Genomic DNA, 23,031 nt, shown 5'->3' on the forward strand with positions numbered 1-23,031 from the left:
AAAACGGAAGTATCTTATCCGGCGTGCACATGTCTCCTGGGCAGCTTCTCTTCCTGGTTGTGGCCCTAATGAGCGGGTGTGCACATTCCCTTTTTGGCACTCGGTGCCGAAAAGGTTGGCCATCACTGGCCTAGATTGTTATGACTCTGACTCCAGAGCCTGTCCTCATGGAGGAAGAGGACTCAGGTGAGGAGGAGGAACTGACAAGGCCTCCCTCTCCAGGACCCTCCTCTCTGGCAATGCCTCGGGTTCCATCCGAAGGCCAGGAGGAACAGCCTCGGATGGGCCAGGAGGAAGGCATTTCGGAGCACCCATTGATAGAAAGTGATAATGATGAATCCTGGCTTGATCCCAGGCAGCGTCGGAGGGAGAAGCGTGCGCAGCAAAGGAAGAGGCATGGGAGGGCCAGGGATTGAGCTGAGTCACTGAGCCACGCCCTACAAGGGATAAAAGGGGGCGTGATTGCTCAGCAGGCTTTGTGACGGACAAAAGTTTAAACTCTAAAGAGTCACATTGTGAATCCTGCACTTTGGCTCAGATATATTTTGGACTAAACTCTTGTGGATAATTTGTCGATCTGGAAACGGATTGCAGATAAGGCCTCTCCTGCTTTTTGGTAGTACTAATTGGACTGGGCAGGCGTTTTACAGTTAGCTGCCAGAACTTTCATCTGCCAGGAATTCTGGTCTGTTTATACAATAAATTATTGGTAGGCGTGTTTGATATTGCATTTGTCTGTGTGAGGACGGGGGACAAAACATAGGTGTACTTCCCAGAAGCACCACAGAGTTAAAAAAAAAAATAGGTCGACAAAGAGCAGGATTTACCTTCCGATAAACAAGGCCTGTGATGGCTGTTTTTAATCTCATGCCCAGAATGAAACACATATACATGTACCGCTGCTCAAACAGTGTCTGCAGACAAGCCAAAAGGAACATCGCAGCAGCATAGAAATAACCTATCCAAACAGGAGCTTCTTGGTCATTGATAAAATCTAGGAAAAGACTGCAAGAAGAATCAAAGTAATTCTACTATCCAAGAACGAGAACTGCAACAACAACCCATAAACCTTTAGGACAATGGTGTGCCGTTAGGATCTTTAAAAGTTCTCTTCTTCCAAGTTAAATTATGGCTTTATCTGACTTGATTTGACTAGCAAAATATGACCTAATAGTGGCGTCTATGTAAAATTACAAAACGTGGCACATTTAATTTTGGTTAGCTTGGAAATTTGTGTATGGTTCAATGAATGGTCAAAGCCAAGGCAATGGGTTAAATTAGCCACCAGGTTAATCGTGTTAGGTGAATGTAATTTATTTTTAGATCATAATGCAGGCCAGGGATCTCTAAATGTAGGAAAACAGCAGATAGAAGTGGGGGGCAGAGTTAAGTGAGTCATCGGCCTAGAATCAGCATGTTCCCACAAACTCCAAGTCCAGTCCATCTTGAATTCTGCTGAGTCTCATCTAGTGCCAGTTTAGTGATGATTATTAGTTGACTAGATTGTTCTACATAGGCTTGAGTAATAAACCTTCTTAACTGCCACTTAACCTATAGTCCTGATTCTTTATGCCTGACCCTAAAATCTGTCAGAGTGACAATGTGAGACAACCCAGGAGCAAATACAGTAAACAGAGGGTTGTATTTAAATAATGGTTTTTTCTACAAAGAATATATACCGTATTTTTCGGAGTATAAGATATACCTTTTTCTCCCCCAAAAGGGGGTGAAAATTTAGGTGTGTCTTATACACCGAATGTAGCCCCGCCCACCCACTGGCCCCCACCCTTTGGCCTCTGCCTCCCAGCAATTTGCCTCCTTGCAGCAAACAGCCCATTTCAGTTTTAGCACAACCTGATTAGCACAAGCAGCTGATTGTCGGTTGGATTTTTCTTATCAGGATTATCATCACGTAAAAGTGAGATGGGCGGCTATATACTGTATTTTTTGTAGTATAAGACACACCTTTTCCCCTCCTAAAAGGGGGTGAAAATTTAGGTGCGCCTTATACACCGAATGTAGCCCCGCCCACCCACTGGCCCCCACCCTTTGGCCTCTGCCTCCCAGCAGTTTACCTCCTTGCAGCAAACAGCAAGAAGAAACAGCTCATTTCAGCTTCAGCACAGCCTAATTAGCACAAGTTGATTGGATCGGCCTCACGACTCTCAGCTGTTTTGCTCTCAGCTGTTTTGCCCTGACCTCTGCTGCTTGCTACAAGGAGGTAAATTGCTGGGAGCAGGGTTTTTTTTCTTGTGCTAATCAAGCTATGCTGAAAATGAAAATGAAAGTAAAGCAGGCTGTTTGCTGTTTGCTGCAACGAGGCAAAATTGCTGGGAGGCAGAGGCAGAGGCAGATTTCTTTTTCTTGTTTTCCTCACCAAAAAAGGTAGGTGTATCTTAAAGTCCGGACGTCTTATACTCCAAAAATTATGGTACATATATGTACTTTACACAAATAGCAATCAGCAATTAAAGGATGGAAGCACACACATAGAGAGAGATACGTCCCAACAGGGCTTCTTCTTATTACAGGCTCTTAAAGTGCTATTAGCCCAAAAACCTTGCTGACTCATTCCCAGCATTACATCATTGTAGCAACTGGTCAGCTCTTAAATCATTACCCTGACAAAATCCCAAATAGAGACTTATCTTTTCCAACCTTCGTTACCTGATCCTTTCAACTGAAGATGTCATGATCCTGTTTGCCAAGGTGTGTCTGGTATGTGACTATTTTCTCATCCATTATTTACTCTGATAGCAGCTAGTTTCCTGGGTAAACTCTAGACCAGACAGAAGATGGGACTAGATGACCTGCAAAGAACTTTATTAATCCACCTTTGGGGAAAAAAAGTTTAATGTCCACATACCTCAGTGTCTTTGGAACCAAAAACAAGAAGACATCACAGGTGATCAAACAGAGGGTCGCCAGAAGAAAATAAGTTCCAAAAGCAGTCCAGAAAGTTTTTAGAAGTTCTTTGCTCTTGCTAGCTTCCGGTTGGAGCAAGATGGCAGTCTCATCTGCATTTTCTCTCTGGGTTGGCCTTCTTTTAAGTCTCGCAAATTTGGTCATTCTACAGGAAACACATAACAGCGAGCATCTTTGAGTGTCATTCTCAGCATTTTGCCAAATGTTAAGTCTCTCCACATAAGAAAAATCCGATTAAAAAAGGAATAGGAAGAAACCTAGAGCCAAAAAGCTGCCCAGAATCACCTTATAGGAGAGAGGGGCAGCATAAAAATTTAATAAACAAACAAAAAAATAAATACAACTTTAAAAAACAGGGGAAAAACACCCCATGAATGTAGCATGAAAAACCACTGGATTCACTACTGTTCTTTTGCGAGGCGTATCAGGGTGCTAATTAATCCCATTCTGCTTTTGGGTAATCGCACCTTGATTTAGAGACGTGGATCGTGGCATTTTCCTTGTGTATACTTTTGTAAGAAAATAAACCCCGAAGGTATATTTTTCTAATTAAACTCATTTATTTGTTATAAAGAAAATAAAACATCTAACTATCTAAATAATTACATTTTGGCAACGTTCCTGCCGGCCACCTCTCTGCAGCCGGACCTCTCCTGGCAAGAGAACAAAGAAAAGTGAGAAGTAGAAAGAAAAGAATGCGGACACGCGTAGTATCAGTTACTGATAAGGACTTGGCAAGCTACGGAAAGTCTGACAGTCCAGAAATATGAGCTCAGCTGGTAAATACAAAAACGCAGTGACAAGGCCGGCTTTCTTATATTTCATTATATTTTTCGTTGGGTTTCAAACTGCTGGTTGCCAAGAATCTGAATTTTATTGATGATGGAGATGCTGCAACGGTTGTAAGTGCAAGGACCAGTCGTAAGTCACTTGTTCAGTGCCATTGTAATTTCAAACGGTCGCTCTACAAATGGTTGTAAGTTGAGGATTACCTGCAGATTTCCTAAATAGATAGGGGAAGCAAGAAAAATGGACATAAACTCGAGGAACTTACTGTTCAGTTTTTGGACAACGTTTATCCCAAGCATCTTTGACCTTGTCCATGATTTCTTCAGAGGAGTTCTCTTTTGCTAGTGACCACAGGTCTTCTGGCTGTAATGGAGCCCAGTAGCCTTTCCAGATCAGCCTGTAGAAAATAAAAAATAAATCACAAAACAGGAAAAAATGCAGGGGTGAAATGCTACCAGTTTGCTCCGGTTCGGGCAGCCAAAGACAGGAGTACATTTCAGACATATCTTTCTCAAGGCTGTCTCCCAGGGTTACCTACGGTGGCTGGAGGGGAGTGATCTCTATAAGCCTCGAAATTGCTCCGTTGGTGAATGTGATTGATGACACACTCTGAGTGGAGGGGGGAAACAGGGTCATGATTGGGGCTGTAAATTAAGTGGGGTCAGAGCTGGCTTCATTTGGGAACGTGCGGAGATGAAGCTCCTAATAAATAACTGGATTTCTTTTGAAGTTTGGCTTGAGGCTCATGATTTAATTAGGGCATCCACTGGAACCCTGACAATTGCAATGCTTTGGTTATCAAAAGTGCAAGATGCATTGGAGTACCATGGAACATTTCTCTTGTTTACCTTCGGTCAAATGTTGAAATTATATCTGCACCGTGTTCTTGGGCTCTTTCGGCCATAAAAAGAAAAAAAATAAAAACCGTAGTTTTTTTGGCTGCAGCTCCTTAATTTAAGGCCCAGATTTCTCTGCAAACTGCCTCTCTGCAGAGGCATAATATTAACTGTCAACTCCCCGTAATGACGTTGGGTTCCGAGAGCAGCTTTGATTAACAGCAGAAGACAGCCTGGCTTTAACTTGGAGAGGGGAAAAGGCTCGGCAAAATATCTTGCCCAGTCGAACAGATGGATCAGACAGCCATCGCTTGTTGTTTAAAAGCCAGGGGCAATATTGTTTGAATTCTTACCGAGCAAACCACCAGAATGTGATTTTGGAAACAAACGAGGCTCCGGATTCAGGACAAGGATTCTGCGAATGTTGAAAGAAAAGGACAATTGTCAAATCTGCATTCATCAATGCAGAGAACAATAGCTGTAAACAGTTGGATAAAGCAAATTCTTGGATATTTTAGGCAATCTCTTGAATTACCAAGAGATTCAATAGAAATTTCAATGGCTCTTCAAACCTATCTTCAAAATTCATCTTCAAAGCAGTCTATGATATCCCTTCAGATTGGATTCAATCAATCAATCAATCAATCAATCAATCAATCAATCAACAAGAAGGCCTTGGAGGACTTCTAATCCAACCCTCTGCTCAAGCAAGAGACCCTATATTATTTCAGACAAGTGACTATCTAGTCTCTTCTTAAAACCTCCAGTGTTGAAGTACCAACAACTTCTGGAGGCAAGCTGTTCCACTGGTTAATTGTCCTCACTGTTAGGAAGTTTCTCATTAATTCCAGGTTGCTTCTCTCCTTGATTAGTTTCCATCCATTGTTTCTTGTCTTGCCTTCTGGTGCTCTGGAAAATAGGTTAACCTTCTCTTGTTTGTAGTAGCCCCTCCAATCCTGGAATACTGCTATCATGTCACTCCTAGTCCTTCTTTTCATTAGACTAAAGGTAAAGGTTCCCCTTGCACATATGTGCTAGCCGTTCCCGACTCTAGGGGGTGGTGCTCATCTCCGTTTCAAAGCCGAAGAGCCAGTGCTGCCGAAGATGTCTCCATGGTCATGTGGCCGGCATGACTCAATGCCAAAGGTGCACGGAACGCTGTTCCCTTCCCACCAAAGGTGGTCTCTATTTTTCTACTTGCATTTTTTACGTGCTTTCGAACTGCTAGGTTGGCAGAAGCTGGGACAAGTCACAGGAGCTCACCCCGTTTACACGGCACTAGGGATTCAAACCGCTGAACTGCCGACCTTTCAATCGACAAGCTCAGCGTCTTAGCCACTGAGCCACCATGTCCCACTAGACTAGCCATACCCAATTTCTGCAACTGTTCTTCATATGCCTTAGCCTCCAGGCCTTTAATCTTCTTAGCTGTTATTCTCTGCATTTTTTTTTCTAAAGTCCCAACATCTTTTTTGTAATGCGTTGATTCAACATAACTTTGAACAGACTTAATGCAATCTGAATAGTCAATGGACTGCTAGCTGGGTGCGTTTAAGATGAATCTTGCTTTGACTGGAATTTTCAAACCACCCCGAGCTCAGCATTTACTCCACAGTCATTTTTACACATTTTTGTTGTATAAGGAATGGATGTTAAGATGATGAGATTTGGAAATACTGAAAATAACAACAAATTCAACCTTTTAAAATCTATTGAGGGGGGGAGGGAGAGGGGGGAGAGAGGGCGGGAAAGAGAAAGCTCGGAAAGAACTCATCAGTCCTTCTGTTATAAATGCTAAGGTCTAGAACAGTGATGGCGAACCCGCGCGGAAACGTCTAGCACATGTGTGAGTGCTCCTATCGACACTGCGCTCCGGGAAAGCCAAACTTCCGGGTTCTCGCGCGCATACGTACCTGACAATCCGTTGGCTGGTGCACATGTGTACACCAGTTTTCGGCACTGCCGCGTGCGCGAAGGACAGCTGATTGTCACGTGCGCATGTGGGCCAGAAACCCAGAAGACAAACAGGCAAGGCTGCGCGTGCCGAGCAACATGGCTTTGCGTGCCGCTTTGGGCACGCGTGCCCTAGGTTCGTCATCACGGGTCTAGAATCTTTCAAATGTACCAACGAGACTAAAATCTATTCCAAGCTCTATAAAGGAACAATTCAAAATTCATCTACTTACTGAGTCACTGCTAATTTTGGAAAAGAAAGGTGGGGGATCCGTAAAACAGCACAACACCAGTTCCGATAAAACCAGAGCAAAGTAAATGTATGAAGTCAGATGCTGAAAAGGCTGTTTGTGGAATCCCTGTGTTAAAAAAAAAAAGTTTAAATTGAAAGTCTGCCACCGTTCCTATTTTTGTAATGACCACCAATTGCATATATCTCTCTGTTAATAACCCTGTTGTCAGTGGTGGGTTGCTCCCGGTTCGCACCGGTTCACAAGAACCGGTAATAAAAATTTGTAGTAGTTCGGAGAACCGGTAATAACATTGGCTGGCCATGCCCCTGAACCAATCCCCGGCCCGGTCGCCACTCACTTACCCCACCTACGTCATCAGAGGCTTTTTTTTTAACTTTTAAAAGCATTTTTTCTACAACCTCTTCAGCTGAAAAAATGCTTTTAAAAGTAAAAAAAAAAGCCTCTGATGATCGCGTGGCTCAGCTGGGATCGTCAGAGGCTTCCAAAAGCATTTTTTTCTGCAACCACTTCAGCCGAAGAGGTTGTAGGAAAAAAAAATGCCTTTAAAAGCCTCTGGCGATCCCAGCTGAGTTGCCTGATCGTCAGAGGCTTTTAAAAGCATTTTTTCTGCAACCTCTTAAGGTTGTACAAAAAATGGTTTTAAAAGTAAAAAAAAAAAAAAAGTTGGCCATGCCTACCCAGTCACATTACCCCCCCACCAAGCTATGCCCACAAAATAAGCCATGCCCACAGAACCGGTAGTAAAAAATTTTAGGACCCACCCCTGCCTGTAGTGATCTATGGCCATGACTTTGGGTACACAGAAGGAAGAGCTGCAGACTAGTCAATGGTTAGATAAGAGGCAGCTGAGCCCTCAGAAGGAATGGGAAGTGGTAAACATCTCAAAAGAAACCCTCCCTAGTTTCTTGGACTGTAAAGGGGAGAGGGGAGAGACATACAGGTAGTCCTCGATTTACAACAGTTCATTTTTAGTGACCACTCAAAGTTACGATGGCACTGAAAAATGTGACTTACGACCATTTTTCACACTTACGTCCGTTGCGGCATCTCCATGGGCATGTGATTTACATTCGGATGCTTGACAACTGATTCATACTTATGATGGTTGCCGTGTCCCTGGGGTCACCTGATCCCCTTTTGTGACAATCAAAGTCAACGAGGAAACCAGATTGACTTACAGGAACAACCGTGCGACTGATTTAACAACTGCAACGATTCACTGAACAGCTGTGCTTAGAAAGGTCGTAAAATGGGGGCAAACCTCACTTAACAAATGTTCCACTTAACGACTTACATTTTGGGCTCGATTGCGGTCATAAGTCGAGGACCACCTGCACTTTCAAACTCTTAAGATTTTGTTGCTATAAACTTAGGTATGGCTCATTTAACAACCGCTTTGCTTAAGAATGGAAATCCTGGCCTCAATTCTGGTCGTAAGTCGAGGACCACCTGTGTTGTTGTGCTTCTTTCTGGACTACCTCCCAAGGTAGACTTACGCCTTCCATTGCTTGGTGCAATTTGAAGCTGGAAGAGACACTAGAAGAGAGGAGAGACAGGAGCCAAAAGACCATCAAGACGCCCGAAGATTGGACCCCTTTCATCCGTTCCATCTGGGTGAGAAAAACCACGAGGACCTAAAATGGAAGAGAAATATTAAATATAAAGCCTATGTGAAATACGATTGGATTCCAATCGGCTTTTGAGGAACCAGAGATCAACCATGGAGAATGCAGGGCTCCAGAATATTCCCCAACGAAGGTATTTCACATAAAGTCAAGCGGTTTCTCTTACAACAATTAATCAGTGGAACAATTTGCCTCCAGAACTTGTGAATGCATCAACACTGGAAGTTTTTAAGAAGAGGTAGGATAACCATTTGTCTGTAGTGGTGTAGGGTTTCCTGCCTAAGCAGGGGGTTGGACTAGAAGACCTCCAAGGTCCCTTCTAAATCTGTTATTCTATTCTATTCTATTCTATTCTATTCTATTCTATTCTATTCTATTCTATTCTATTCTATTCTATTCTATTCTATTCTTTCCTTATTCTATTCTATTCTATTCTATTCTATTCTATTCTATTCTATTCTATTCTATTCTATTCTATTCTTTCCTTATTCTATTCTATTCTGTTCTGTTCTGTTCTGTTCTGTTCTGTTCTGTTCTGTTCTGTTCTGTTCTGTTCTGTTTTATTTTATTTTATTTTATTTTATTTTATTTTATTTTATTTTATTTTATTTTATTTTATTTTATTCTACTCTACTCTACTCTACTCTACTCCTCTACTCTACTCTACTCTACTCTACTCTACTCTACTCTACTCTACTCTACTCTACTCTACTCTACTCTACTCTACTCTATTATTCTATTCTATGAAACTTCAGATGGTTTTCTACCTTTTAAAGGTTTTTTTTTTTGCTCGCTTATTATTTGTGGAGTGCCTCTCCTTGTTTACGCATAAATAAAGAGATATTCAACCACCTTTCTGGCTTGGATTCTTTTTTTTAAACTCCGTTTTTTTATTTGTTTATAATATAAAATACAAAAGCAAATAGGAAAAATAAAAGAGGGAAAGGGGAGAGGAGAAGGAAAGAAAAAAAGGAGGGGAAAAAAGGTATTGACTTCTGACTCTGGTGCAGTAAAATAAAATAATAACACCAAGCCTCAACTTTTTACTTTTACAAAATAGTATAAACTAGCCATTTGTATAACAACAAATCTATCTAGTCAGTAAAACCCCAAATCAAAGTTTCATTTTTTTTCCGCCTCAAGCACAAAGTCCAGAAACGGTTTCCAAGTAAAAACGGAAGTAGTCCTTTCTGGCTTGGATTCTAATTGGGCAAGGCGCACCGGGGTAACGGAAATTGCCGGCATTATGGTTAATAATATCAAGTTTCTCCTTCAGGTGATCATAAGTTCTAAAGCAAAGAAGCGTGTGGGACAAATAGAGACAAACGAATTGTTCTCACCATGGTGACCAGTTGAATTGTAGGGCTAATGATGAGCCCGGGTGCTGGTGAAACCCCTCGGTTAGCTTCCCACAGGAGGTACAAGATGATGGAGAAACACAGCACTAACAAGACGAAGCCAAGAATCTAACAAAACAGAAAAGGGCACAGTCAGAAAAATTTGAGATCCAATTGTTTCCAACGTTGTTACATAGTTATCATTACAGAGAGTCCTTAACTTACAATCATTCGTTTAGCGACCGCTGGAAACTACAAGGGCACTGGGGAAAGTGACTTACAACCAATCCTCAAACTTAACCATTGTAGCATCCCAATGGCCATGTAATCAAAATTCACGTGTTTGGGAACCATCACGTCAGGGGTGAAATGCTACCGGTTTGCTCCGGTTCGGGTAAACCGGTAGTGATAAAAACGACCGGTTCGGGCGAACTTGTAGTAAAAAAAAACCTACCGGTTCAGTTGAACCGATAGTTTAAAAAGCTACCGGTTCAGTTGAACCGGTAGTTAAAAAAAGCTATTGGTTCCTCTGAACCAGTATTTCTGACGATCAGCTGTGCTGCGCGGTTTAGCTTTGCTAGAAAGCAGGAAATCCTGCTTTCTAGCAAAGCTAAATCGTGCGGCACAGCTGATCCCCCCCTCGCTGTTCTACTTACCTTCCCAAGCCTCCTTTTGGCCCATACCACACATGCATGTGTGCTGTGTGTGTTTGGTGTGCAGTGTGCGCATTTGGCACACATTGCACATGCGCTGCCAGCAAACCGGTAGCAAACCGGTTCAGATTTCACCACTGCATCACGTATTTATAAACAGTTGTAGGGTTTCAGGAGTCATCCAATTGCCATTTGTGACTTTCCATCTTGCTTCCAACAAGCAAGTGAATCCAGATTCACTTAATTGCCACATGATTCACTTAGCAACGGCAGTGGTTTGCTCAACGACTGCGGCCAAGAGGTTGTGAAGTCCAACGCGAGTCACTGAGCAACTGCCTTGCTTAAGCAATGGAAATTCTGGTCCCAATTCGTAAGTCGAGGATTAGCTGTATTTTAAACTATACTTCTACCGCTTTATCATTCTTATTTGTGCTTGACCACTCTAGGTGGAAAGAGAACAGAATAAGGATAATAACCACAAATGGATTCATTGGATGTTTAACAGGGGTGAAATTCAGCAGGTTCTGACAGGTTCTGGAGAACCGGTAGTGGAAATTTTGAGTAGTTCAGAGAACCGGCAAATACCACCTCTGGCTGGCGCCAGAGGGAGTGGGAATGGAGATTTTGCAATATCCTTCCCCCAGGAGGAGGGAGGGAATGGGGATTTTGCAATATCCTTCCCCTGGAATGGGGTGGGAATGGAGATTTTGCAATATCCTTCCCCCAGGAGGAGGGAGGGAATGGGGATTTTGCAATATCCTTCTCCTGGAGTGGGGTGGGAATGGAGATTTTGCAATATCCTTCCCCCAGAAGAAGGGAGGGAATGGGGATTTTGCAGTATCCTTCCCCAGCCACGCCCACCAAGCCATGCCCACCAAGCCACGCCCACAGAATAGGTAGTAAAAAAAATTGAATTCCACCACTGATGTTTAACCACAATTAGATTGAATTAGATGTTTTTACCAGTTTCACTGTTTATGTTTTAAAATGTTTTTTTTTTTAAATTTTTTTAATTGTAATATATTTTATGAACGGTAAGCCATCCAGACTCATTGACTGAAATGGGAACCCCTTGAAATGGAACAAACAAACAAAGAATCCGTCATTGTTTATTTTATGGATGGCTGGAATCCTTCTTCCGGATTTGAACCTTACCATTTTTGCTTTGAAGACAGCCGACATCCTGATATATCCCCTGCGGTTTTTCTGAAGGTAAAAATAATAGAAGGGGAAAGAAATCCATAGATAGATGCAAGGGATCCAAACTGCAATGGTGTTTTGGAAACAGGCTGCTAACCATCGGAGATCCATCCCCCGTGTCTGATTCCCGTTCTACGAAAACACAAGATCACAAACTGCAAAATCACAACTGCTGAGCTCCAAACGTGTACTCTGTATTTGTCTAGCTAGCTTCCACCCACAAAGGCTATTAATAAAGCAGTTCAACCAGTTCAACCAATTTCAAAACACCAACGGACTTAAAACCCAAAGAAGGACATTTCTTAACAGAAAAGTTCAAAAGCAATGCGGGAAAATTACACTTTTTTTTTTTTCAGATAAGACCTACGGAGTACATTTAAATGGTCAAACATCCAGGCTCTTTTCTCCTAATTTTCTTGGTTAAGGAACTATTAGGTCCCCTTTTTATTACAACATTTGCAGTTTCCATCTGTTTCCTGTTTTTGTTCACCGCAGGAATCCTTCTGAGTTCTGTCTCTCTTGATAATGTCCTCCAACTCCTCCTCTTTCCCAGTTTTAGCCAGAAAGCATTTTTGAAGAACGTCCAGAAGTCCAAAGTTTCTTGATTTTTTATTATTTTTCCCCTCCTCTCTTGCATCCAGTCTCAAAGGCACAGTTTCACCGTTCCCCAGATCGGTTTTCCGTTCTGTTAAAGGTAAAGGTTCCCCTCGCACATATGTGCTCGTCGTTCCCAACTCTAGAGGGCGGTACACATCTCCGTTTCAAAGCTGAAGAGCCAGCGCTGTCCGAAGACGTCTCCGTGGTCATGTGGCGGGCATGACTCAACGCCAAAGGCGCATGGAACGCTGTTCCCTTCCCACCAAAAGTGGTCCCTATTTTTTCTACTTGCATTTTTTACCTGCTTTCGAACTGCTAGGTTGGCAGAAGCTGGGACAAGGAACGGGCGCTCACCCCATTACGCGGCACTAGGGATTCGAACCGCTGAACTGCCGACCTTTCGATCAACAAGCTCAGCATCTTAGCCACTGAGCCACCTTCTGTTCTGTTACTTACCTCCAAATCTGACTTGAGGAAGGAACTAGGAAATAAGAATTGAAAGAAGAAAAAATAAGCTTGAATAAAGAAAGAGAAACAGATGGACGGAGTCTCTTACCGGTGAGTGGGGATGCATAAATTTGTACGTGGAAAATGAACAGGGCACAATGCTCATTGCCCGTCGCTTGGGCCAGACTTATCCAGTGTCTACGCATGTTCAATTTACCCACAGTGAAACCCATATATATCTATCAACAGCCAGAAAGGAGAACTGCTTTTTGCTCACCCCCAATCCAGCTGTTGGGTTCTGCTGAGAACGACATAACCCATGCACCCAGGTCATCGTATCAGTGGATGAGGCTTCTGTCTTGTGCAGATCTGATTTCTGCCTGTTGTCATTCTGCGATATTTATCTTCTTTGGTTCCATGTGGAGTTCTGCCCCTTCCAGGGGGTGGGGATTTAGAACATAGAATAACAGGGTTGGGAAAGGATCTTAGAGGTCTTCTAGTCCAACCCCCCTACTTGAGCAGACGAACCCATTCCGTTCTGGACAAATGGTTGTCCAATCTCTTATTTAAAAAGACCTCTGGTGATGGGTGCACCCACAACTTCTGGAGGCAAGCTGTTCCACTGATTAATTGTTCTCGTTAGGATATTTCTCCTTAGTTCCAGGTTGGGTGTCTCTTTGATATGCTTCCATCCGTTACTTCTTGTCCTGCCCTCAGCTGCTTTGGAGAATAAGTCTACCCTATCTTCACTGTCTAATGCTTCCCGCAAATACCATCTCTGGCTGGTCCCAGGAGTGGGGTGGGAACGATGGAGGGCAAAAGAAGAAGGGGACGGCAGAGAACGAGGTGGCTGGATGGAGTCACTGAAGCAGTCGGCGTGAGCTTAAATGGACTCCAGAGGATGGTAGAGGACAGGAAGGCCTGGGGGAACGTTGTCCATGGAGTCACGATGGGTCGGACACGACTTTGCGACTAACAACAACAATCTTCACTCTCACAGCCTCTCAAGTATCAGAAGACTGCTGTCATATCACCCCTCATCCTTTTCTACATTAGATTAAACATACTCAGTTCCCACAACCGTTCATCGTATGGTTTAGCCTCCAGGCCCCTAATCATCTTTTGTTGATCTTCTCCGCACCCTTTTTGGTGTCTCGGCATCCAGAGTTCCTCCTCTACCACAGGTAAAAAAACAAATCCATAGATCAAATATGGAGGAAAGCATGACCAGTTGCAGCTGGTCTACAAAATAGATGTTCATGCTAAATTCACTATGGGCAGAGTTCTATTAACGCTGTTTCTGAAGCCTATGGCAAGAATGTCAACTAGAACTTGAAAAATCCAGTTCACCTTGGAATAGAATAGAATAGAATAGAATAGAATAGAATAGAATAGAATAGAATAGAATAGAATAGAATAGAATAGAATAGAATAGAATAGAATAGAACAGAATAGAACAGAATAGAATAACAGAGTTGGAAAGGACCTTGGAGGTCTTCTAGTCCAACCCCCTGCTTAGGCAGGAAACCCTACACCACTTCAGACAAATGGTTATCCAACATCTTCTTAAAAACTTCCAGTGTTGGAGCATTCACAACTTCTGGAGGCAAGTTGTTCCACTGATTAATTGTTCTGACTGTCAGGAAATTTCTGTTCTAAGTTGCTTCTCTCCTTGATTAGTTTCCACCCATTGCTTCTTGTCCTGCCCTCAGGTGCTTTGGAGAATAGCTTGACTTAGTGGTGAAATCCACATTTTATTACTACCGGTTCTCTGGGCATGGTGTGGCTTGGTGGGCATGGCAGGAGAAGGATACTGCAAAATCTCCGTTCCCACCCCACTCCTGAGAGAAGGATATTGCAAAATCTCCATTCCCACCCCACTCCTGAGAAAAGGATATTGCAAAATCTCCATTCCCACCCCACTTTAGGGCCAGCCAGAGGTGGTATTTGCCAGTTCTCCGAACTACTCAAAATTTCCACTACCGGTTCCCTGAACTGCTCAAAATTTCCGCTACTGGTTCTCCAGAACCTGTCAGAACCTGCTGGATTTCATCCCTGGCTTGACTCCCTCTTGTTTGGGCCAACCCCTGAGATATCGGAAGACTGTTATCATGTCTCTCCTAGTCCTTCTTTTCATCAAACTAGACCTACCCAGTTCCTGCAACCCTTCTTCATATGTTTTAGCCTCCAGTCCCCTAATCATCTTCTCTGCACCTTAGACAGATTCCCTCACTGTAAGGAGGCCTGATTTCTCTAATCATGTTTTGTTAAATAAACCACAATGGTTCAGTTCTAAATCTTGGCTTACAATATACAGGGAGTGGGGTGGTGGTGGTATTATTGGAAACCAGAAACGCAAATTAAATAAAGCACACTGAAGGGCATTTGTGGGGATGGGCTGTTTTAAACAAAGAGTGCTTCGGGAATTTAGTAGTAAAGTCCACTGAAGGTTAGAGATGCCTGGCTTGGTATAAACTAATCAATAAACCAGACTGGTAAATGATTCTCTTAAATTGAAAAGCAGCCTAGGATCAATGCCAGGGCTTAGATACCTGCTTTAGTTGATAAATCAACCATGTGTGCTGAGAATGTAAATCCTGTTAGAGTCAGCATCTGGCTGAGACATTGGAAGGTCTGAAAAAGGACAAGGAGGTTCCCCATTTTTCTTTCTGTTGAACTGAACATCGATAAGAAATGGTGGTTGTACCAAAACTATGGCAGGAAAACCCAGATTCAAATAAGTTTGTGCTAGTAAATCTCTCTCAGCCATGTGTGTGGCTATTAAGAACCAGTTTGGTCTCGTGGTGAAGGCACTAAACTAGACTAGAAACCAGGAGAAGGTGAGTTCTAGTCCCATCTAAGGCATGAAAGCCAGCTGCGTGACCTTGGGCCAATCACCAGGAGATGGTGAGTTCTAGTCCTGCCTTAGGCATGAAAGCCAGCTGGGTGATCTTGGGCCAATCACCAGGAGAAGGTGAGTTCTAGTCCCATCTAAGGCATGAAAGCCAGCTGGGTGACCTTGGGCCAATCACCAGGAGATGGTGAGTTCTAGTCCCATCTAAGGCATGAAAGCCAGCTGGGTGACCTTGGGCCAATCACCAGGAGATGGTGAGTTCTAGTCCCATCTAAGGCATGAAAGCCAGCTGGGTGATCTTGAGCCAATCACCAGGAGATGGTGAGTTCTAGACCCGCCTTAGGCATGAAAGCCAGCTGGGTGATCTTGGGCCAATCACCAGGAGAAGGTGAGTTCTAGTCCCATCTAAGGCATGAAAGCCAGCTGGGTGACCTTGGGCCAATCACCAGGAGATGGTGAGTTCTAGTCCCATCTAAGGCATGAAAGCCAGCTGGGTGACCTTGGGCCAATCACCAGGAGATGGTGAGTTCTAGTCCCATCTAAGGCATGAAAGCCAGCTGGGTGACCTTGGGCCAATCACCAGGAGATGGTGAGTTCTAGTCCCATCTAAGGCATGAAAGCCAGCTGGGTGATCTTGGGCCAATCACCAGGAGATGGTGAGTTCTAGTCCCATCTAAGGCATGAAAGCCAGCTGGGTGATCTTGAGCCAATCACCAGGAGAAGGTGAGTTCTAGTCCCATCTAAGGCATGAAAGCCAGCTGGGTGATCTTGAGCCAATCACCAGGAGATGGTGAGTTCTAGTCCCATCTAAGGCATGAAAGCCAGCTGGGTGACCTTGGGCCAATCACCAGGAGATGGTGAGTTCTAGTCCCATCTAAGGCATGAAAGCCAGCTGGGTGATCTTGAGCCAATCACCAGGAGATGGTGAGTTCTAGTCCCATCTAAGGCATGAAAGCCAGCTGGGTGATCTTGGGCCAATCACCAGGAGATGGTGAGTTCTTTATAGAAATAATAAACATGCATAGGTTTGTGTGTGTGTGTGTGTGGTCAATTGTGTTGTGAATTTCACCCAGTAAAGGGCTGTGGATGGTCAAATAACACAACCGTGTAGATGTCATGACAAATATGGGTCACAGGATATATTTGTCATAGATGCAAGGCAGTGGTGAAATCCAATTTTTTTTACTACTGGTTCTGTGGGCGTGACTTGGTGGGCGTGGCAGGGGAAGGATACTGCAAAATCCCCATTCCCTCCCCACTCCAGGGGAAGGATACTGCAAAATCTCCATTCTCTCCCCACTCTGGAGCCAGCCAGAGGTGGTATTTGCCAGTTCGCCACACTACTTAAAATTTCCACTACCAGTTCTCCAGAACCTGTCAGAACCTGCTGGTTTTAGTACAGTGGACTAAAGCACTGTTATTAACAGATTAACATCTGCTGCTTCCAATTACTGCAATTACTGCAAGTTCAATTCTCGCCAGGCTCAAGGTTGACTCAGCCTTCCATCCTTTCAAAGGTAGGTGAAATGAGGACCCGGATTGTGGGGGCAATAAGCTGACTTTGTATAAATATACAAAAGTATGAAGGCTATTGCTTAACGCCTTGTAAGCCGCCCTGAGTCTCCGGAGAAGGGCGGCATATAAATTAAAAAAAGCAAGCAAGCAAAGCAAGCACCCCTGATGCAAGGACTTCAGAACCACAATGCAACCTTTGTGGTGTTGACATCATGAAGCTTCACATCATCCTAGGGATCAGTTTGTTGCAATGCCAACACAATTCATTGGATTACAACATCCCCGTTGTGAACACAACTTACTTGATTATCAGGAGCCTAAGTGGAGTAGGAGGCTAATGCCTCCTAAAAAGGCACCATTTAACATCCAGCTGTCTGCAATTACTGTAAGTTCGAATCTCACCAGGCTCAAGGTCGACTCAGCCTTCCATCCTTTCTAAGGTGGGTAAATAGAGGACCCAGTTTGTGGGGGCAATAAGCTGACTTTGTATAAACATACGAAAGTATGAAGGCTATTGCTTAACGCATTGTAAGCCGCCCTGAGTCTCCGGAGAAGGGCGGCATATAAATCAAATTAAAATAAATAAATAAATAAATTCTAGTTTACCACACTCTGCAAATTGACAAAATGGGCTGCTTGTATGAACCCAGCCTACTTGCACAGTGCGGTCTTTTTAGCAACCCCGCGTTCAGAAATCCTTCCGCATTTGATGTGTATTTCCCCACAAACACTGTGTCATTATTATCTGCTCCTGCACATCCAGCTATTGATCGGCCCTGCCCATCGATTCTGTTCAGGAACAGCTAGCTGGAAGTAAGCCATGTTCAACTGATAATCTAGCTCAGGTGTCAGCAATCTGCAGCTCCGGAGCCGCATGTGGCTCTTTGGGCCCTCTGCTGTGGCTCCCTGTCGGGTGATCCCACCACTGGCTGGCCCTGCCCCTCGCCCTCCCCTCCCAGTCACTCCTCGCCTGGCCTGAGAAGGTAAGGGCGATGGCGGGCGATGGAGAAGCGGCCGGGGCAGAGACAGAGAGATACAGAGAGAGGGGGAGACAGAGAGACATAGAGAGATACAGAGAGAGAGGTGGGGAGAGCGGGGAGAGGGAGGGAGAGAGAGATGTTAAAAGGGTTTTGTGATTCCCAGTGATTTTTAACAACTGGTTCTCTGCCCTAATGACCGGCTGGGTAGGTGTGGCTGGGGGGGGGGGTCATGTGACTGGTGGAACTGAGTGACATTGAGTTGGCCACGCCCACCCAAGTTTTGTGGCTCCCGGTGTTTTCTTTTCTGTGGGAAATGGGTCCAAATGGCTCTTCGAGTGTTTAAGGTTGCCGATCCCTGAACCTAGCTGAATGCTCTGCAATTTCATTCATCGGCAGTTATTTCAACAGTAAGCCATGATTAAGCAAACAATGATATTATGCGGAGGGGAGCAATTGCACCCTATTCAGTATAAATTTGAACGGCGCAAACTCAAGACAGGACGTGAGCAAAGCTGCAAACCAGCAAAACTGCGGGTCCTCCTTTTGCTTGCTTAACTTTTTCATGCCTCACGTTTGTTTGTTTTTAACTCTAATTTATTTAGAGTTCGTTACATTTAACTCATAAATTAAAAAAACAATAAAAAGCATCAATTTAATTTATGCTTTTTATTCTTTTTATTGTATGCAATGAAATTTCATTTTTATGCATGCCGATTAGTGTACATTCAAAGTGACAATAAAGATATTCTAAATCGGTAAAGCGCCCAGAGTCGCTTAGATGTGATGAGAGGTGTAGAAATATAATAAACAATCAGATAAACAAATACATAAATTGCAAAAGCCCAATGCTTTGTAGAAATATAATAAATAAATAGATAAACAAATACATAAATTGCAAAAGCCCAATGCTTTGTAGAAATATAATAAACAAATAAACAGACAAATAAATATATAAATTGCAAAAGCCCAACGCTTTGTAGAAATATAATAAATAAACAGATAAACAAATACATAAATTGCAAAAGCCCAACACTTTGTAGAAAAATAAATAGATAAACAAATACATAAATTGCAAAAGCCCAATGCTTTGTAGAAATTTAATAAACAAATAAACAGACAAATAAATAAATTGCAAAAGCCCAACACTTTGTAGAAATATAATAAATAAACAGATAAACAAATACATAAATTGCAAAAGCCCAACACTTTGAAGAAAAATAAATAAACAGATAAACAAATACATAAATTGCAAAAGCCCAACACTTTGTAGAAAAATAAATAAATAGATAAACAAATACATAAATTGCAAAAGCCCAATGCTTTGTAGAAATATAATAAACAAATAAACAGATAAACAAATACATAAATTGCAAAAGCCCAACACTTTGTAGAAAAATAAATAAATAGATAAACAAATACATAAATTGCAAAAGCCCAATGCTTTGTAGAAATATAATAAACAAATAAACAGATAAACAAATACATAAATTGCAAAAGCCCAACGCTTTCCCCTCTGTAAATCTTTCTTTCTTTCTTTTTTTAAAGTTCCCTTCTCTTGAAGCCTCCGAAGCAACCGAGACGAAAAGCGCCTCCCGCCTAGCACGGCCCTAAAAAGTAAACCTCCTGCTTTCCTGGCCGGCGCGCTCACTTCCGTCTCGCCGCTCTGTCCCCCTCTGAGAAGGAACCATCGAGCGCGGGCGGACGGGCGCATGCGCCTCGCCTCTTCCTGAGTCAGCGCTTGGCCGGCCCTTCTGTGGCTGCTCCGCGTGTTACGACGGGCGGCTCGGCGATGCTGCGGCGGCGGTGGTCGTCGCCGGCGTGGGGTTGCTGGTGGTGGGCGCTGTGCGGAGCCCTCTGGGCCGGGGCCGGGGGCTCCGAGGACATCGTGGTGGGCTGCGGGGGCTTCGTCAGGTCCGACGTCGAGATCAATTACTCCCTGATCGAGGTGAGCGCCCGCCCTGCTAGGTAGGACAGTGGGGGGGGGGTCTTGGACGGAGGGAGCAAAGGAAAGATGAAGGGTATTTTTTTTTAAAAAAATGTTAAAAATTAATATTAAAAGTTAAATTAGAAGTAATATAAGTACTTACATTTATATATATATATATATATGTATATATATATATATATATATATATATATATATATATATATATATATATATATATATATATATATATACATGTGTGTGATATTTTTGCAATCAGGTTTTTTTTTCCTATGTTGAAAGAAAAAAAGAAAAAAAAAAAACCCTGATTGCAAAAATATCACACATTTATACCTATGAATTAAAATATATATATATATATATAATTTATTATTTATTATTTATTATTTATTATTTCAACTTGTATGCCACCTTTCTCCGAAGACTCAAGGCGGCTTACAATGCATTTAAAAACCATATATAAAAACATTAAAAGTTAAAACGTTAAAAACAATTATAATTAACATTAAAAACAATAAATATAATATATATAAACATATATAAATAGATATAATATATAATATATATACTTATATAAAATGTTATATATATATATATATATATATATATATTTATTTATTTATTTTTATTTTATTTATTTTATTAAATTTCTATACCGCCCTTCTCCCGAAGGACTCAGGGCGGTGAACAGCCACGAGATAAAACACATAAATACAAAAATTTTAAAATGAATTAAAAATGAATTAAATAATTTGGCTGAATTTAAAATACCCCATAATTTAAAACAAATTAAAATTTACATTTAAAAAGGGGAGAAGATTTAGGCCAGGCCAGCTTGCTAGAATAGAAAAGTCTTAAGTCTTAATATTTATAAAAATATAAATAGGAGGAGGAAAGTATATTGGATATGTCTTGAGTTATTTGTAAAGATAATAAAGGGGAGATACAAATAAACGAGTAATATACATTTTGCATATGCCTGTTGACAATTGTCGTAAGGTAGGCCATAATAATAATAATAATAATAATAATAATAATAATAATAATAATAATAATAATAATAATAATAATAATACAGAAGGATCATCATTTGGAACATAACATGCCAGATATCACTGTTGTTGAGGGCCAAAGCGTAGAAGTTTATTGACATCGCTGTACCAGGAGACGTAAAGAGTCGAAGGAAAAGAACTGGGAAAAAAAAATCACAAAATATCGCAACCTAGCCATCGAAACTACACGGCTATGGACGAAACATGTAACAGTGACATCCATTGTCATCGGGGCACTTAGTACCAAGAATTTGGATTTCACCACTGCTTCGAACATTCACTAAATGAAAGGTGGTAAGTCAAGGACTACCTGTAATGCAAAGGGATTATTAAACCCTGGGTTTTTTTTTCTTTTTTCTTTCTCCAAACCACACTGGCTGGTTTGCACAAGAGTTCAAATGCAACAGGACTTGGCACAACCCAAGACCTCTTCCGTTTACGGCAAAAGAAACCGGTAGCCTCCTTTGAGATGAGAGCCTCCAGTTAATTGGAGAGGAATAGCTTTTAAGACGTTTTGGGATGGGTTTCCAACTGCAGAAAAAACAATAGCTACCAACCTGCCTTCCATTGAGGACCTGTCTACTGCACGAGTCAAAAAGAGGGCTGGGAAAATATTTACAGACCCCTCGCATCCTGGACACCAACTGTTTCAACTCCTACCCTCAAAACGACGCTATAGAGCACTGCACACCAGAACAGCTAGACACAAGGACAGTTTTTTCCCCAACGCCATCACTCTACTAAACAAATAATCCCCTCAACACTGTCAAACTATTCACTAAGTCTGCATTACTATTAATCTTCTCATCGTTCCCATCACCCATCTTCTCCCACTTACGACTGCATGACTGTAACCTTGTTGCTGGTATCCTTACGATTTATATTGATATTGATTGTTTTCTGATTGCTTATTTGTACCCTATGACTATCATTAAGTGTTGTACCTTATGATTCTTGATGAACGTATCTTGTCTTTTTATGTACATCGAGAGCGTATGCACCAAAGACAAATTCCTTGTGTGTCCAATCACACTTGGCCAACAAAGAATTCTATTCTATTCTATTCTATTCTATTCTATTCTATTCTATTCTATTCTATTCTATTCTATTCTAATTCTAATTCTAATTCTAATTCTAATTCTAATTCTAATTCTAATTCTAATTCTAATCTTCCCTTATTCTATTCTATTCTATTCTATTCTATTCTATTCTATTCTATTCTATTCTAGTCTAGTCTAGTCTAGTCTAGTCTCTAGTCTAGTCTAGTCTAGTCTCTAGTCTAGTCTAGTCTAGTCTCTAGTCTAGTCTCGTCTCGTCTAGTCTAGTCTAGTCTAGTCTCTAGTCTAGTCTAGTCTAGTCTAGTCTAGTCTAGTCTAGTCTAGTCTAGTCTAGTCTAGTCTAGTCTAGTCTAGTCTAGTCTCTAGTCTAGTCTAGTCTCTAGTCTCTAGTCTCTAGTCTAGTCTAGTCTAGTCGTAGAAGATTACTATAGCCTGGCAAGGTACTGTCAATTGGCCAGGCCAAGAGTTGTTTTCCATTGCAAGCAGGACTTAAGTATCATAAATCAACAACTTTTCCAGAATAATTAACGTTTTTTCCCCTCCCTCTCGATGTTTCTTCTGCAGATTAAGTTGTACACCAAACACGGCACTCTGAAGTACCAGACAGACTGCGCTCCAAATAATGGTTACTTTATGATTCCTCTGTATGATAAGGTGAGAGGCTATCTAATCATTTAAATTGGGTGGTGTGATGTTTCATGACTGTCTTTAAAGAAAATCCTACTGGTTTCTTCCATTTTAACATTTTGCCACTCTGCTGGCTGCGGATGAGGGATGAGTCCCTGGGGGCGGTGAAAATCCACCATGAAAGCTATAGATTTTTTTTTAAGCAAAGGTTTCTAAAGGCAAATAATAAGATTTTAAAACGGGTTGAAATTTAGAGTTTATGATTGTAGGTAGGTCAGTGACCAAGCAGGGACTCCACTGGGAGTTTTCTTTGCCCCCGTCCAACATCTTAACCAACAATATTGCCTGTCAGTATTTACTCAAATTCAATTCAGATTCAAACCT

The 23,031-nt window shown here is 42.1% G+C and overlaps 2 protein-coding genes across 3 annotated transcripts in view; one reads left to right on the top strand and one right to left on the bottom strand.

Moving 5' to 3' along the window:
- Positions 1-12,984, bottom strand: part of ABCC6 (ATP binding cassette subfamily C member 6) — a 44,199-nt gene extending 31,215 nt beyond the window's left edge. The window contains exons 1-9 of the mRNA XM_060692916.2: positions 12,894-12,984; positions 11,528-11,704; positions 9,723-9,848; positions 8,254-8,391; positions 6,737-6,862; positions 4,904-4,965; positions 3,980-4,111; positions 2,867-3,070; positions 828-1,005 (exon numbers count right to left, since the gene is read on the bottom strand). Of these exons, the coding sequence (XP_060548899.2) occupies positions 828-1,005; positions 2,867-3,070; positions 3,980-4,111; positions 4,904-4,965; positions 6,737-6,862; positions 8,254-8,391; positions 9,723-9,848; positions 11,528-11,704; positions 12,894-12,950 (1,200 nt within the window). The 5' untranslated portion in view covers positions 12,951-12,984. The remainder of the gene's footprint in view (positions 1-827; positions 1,006-2,866; positions 3,071-3,979; positions 4,112-4,903; positions 4,966-6,736; positions 6,863-8,253; positions 8,392-9,722; positions 9,849-11,527; positions 11,705-12,893) is intronic.
- A 6,638-nt stretch (positions 12,985-19,622) lies between these two features.
- The window catches only part of LOC117673074 (BOS complex subunit NOMO3-like), a 43,919-nt gene continuing 40,510 nt past the window's right edge, over positions 19,623-23,031 (top strand). The window contains exons 1-2 of one of the 2 annotated variants that reach the window (XM_060693060.2): positions 19,623-19,910; positions 22,585-22,674. In XM_060693060.2, the coding sequence (XP_060549043.2) occupies positions 19,755-19,910; positions 22,585-22,674 (246 nt within the window). In that variant the 5' untranslated portion in view covers positions 19,623-19,754. Of the gene's footprint in view, positions 19,931-22,584; positions 22,675-23,031 lie in introns of both variants that reach the window. The other variant, XM_087878511.1, reaches the window with a different exon arrangement.

The sequence above is a fragment of the Pantherophis guttatus genome, chromosome 14 (genome assembly GCF_059756535.1).
Source record: "Pantherophis guttatus breed Tessera chromosome 14, ASM5975653v1, whole genome shotgun sequence".
NCBI classification, from domain to species: domain Eukaryota; kingdom Metazoa; phylum Chordata; class Lepidosauria; order Squamata; family Colubridae; genus Pantherophis; species Pantherophis guttatus.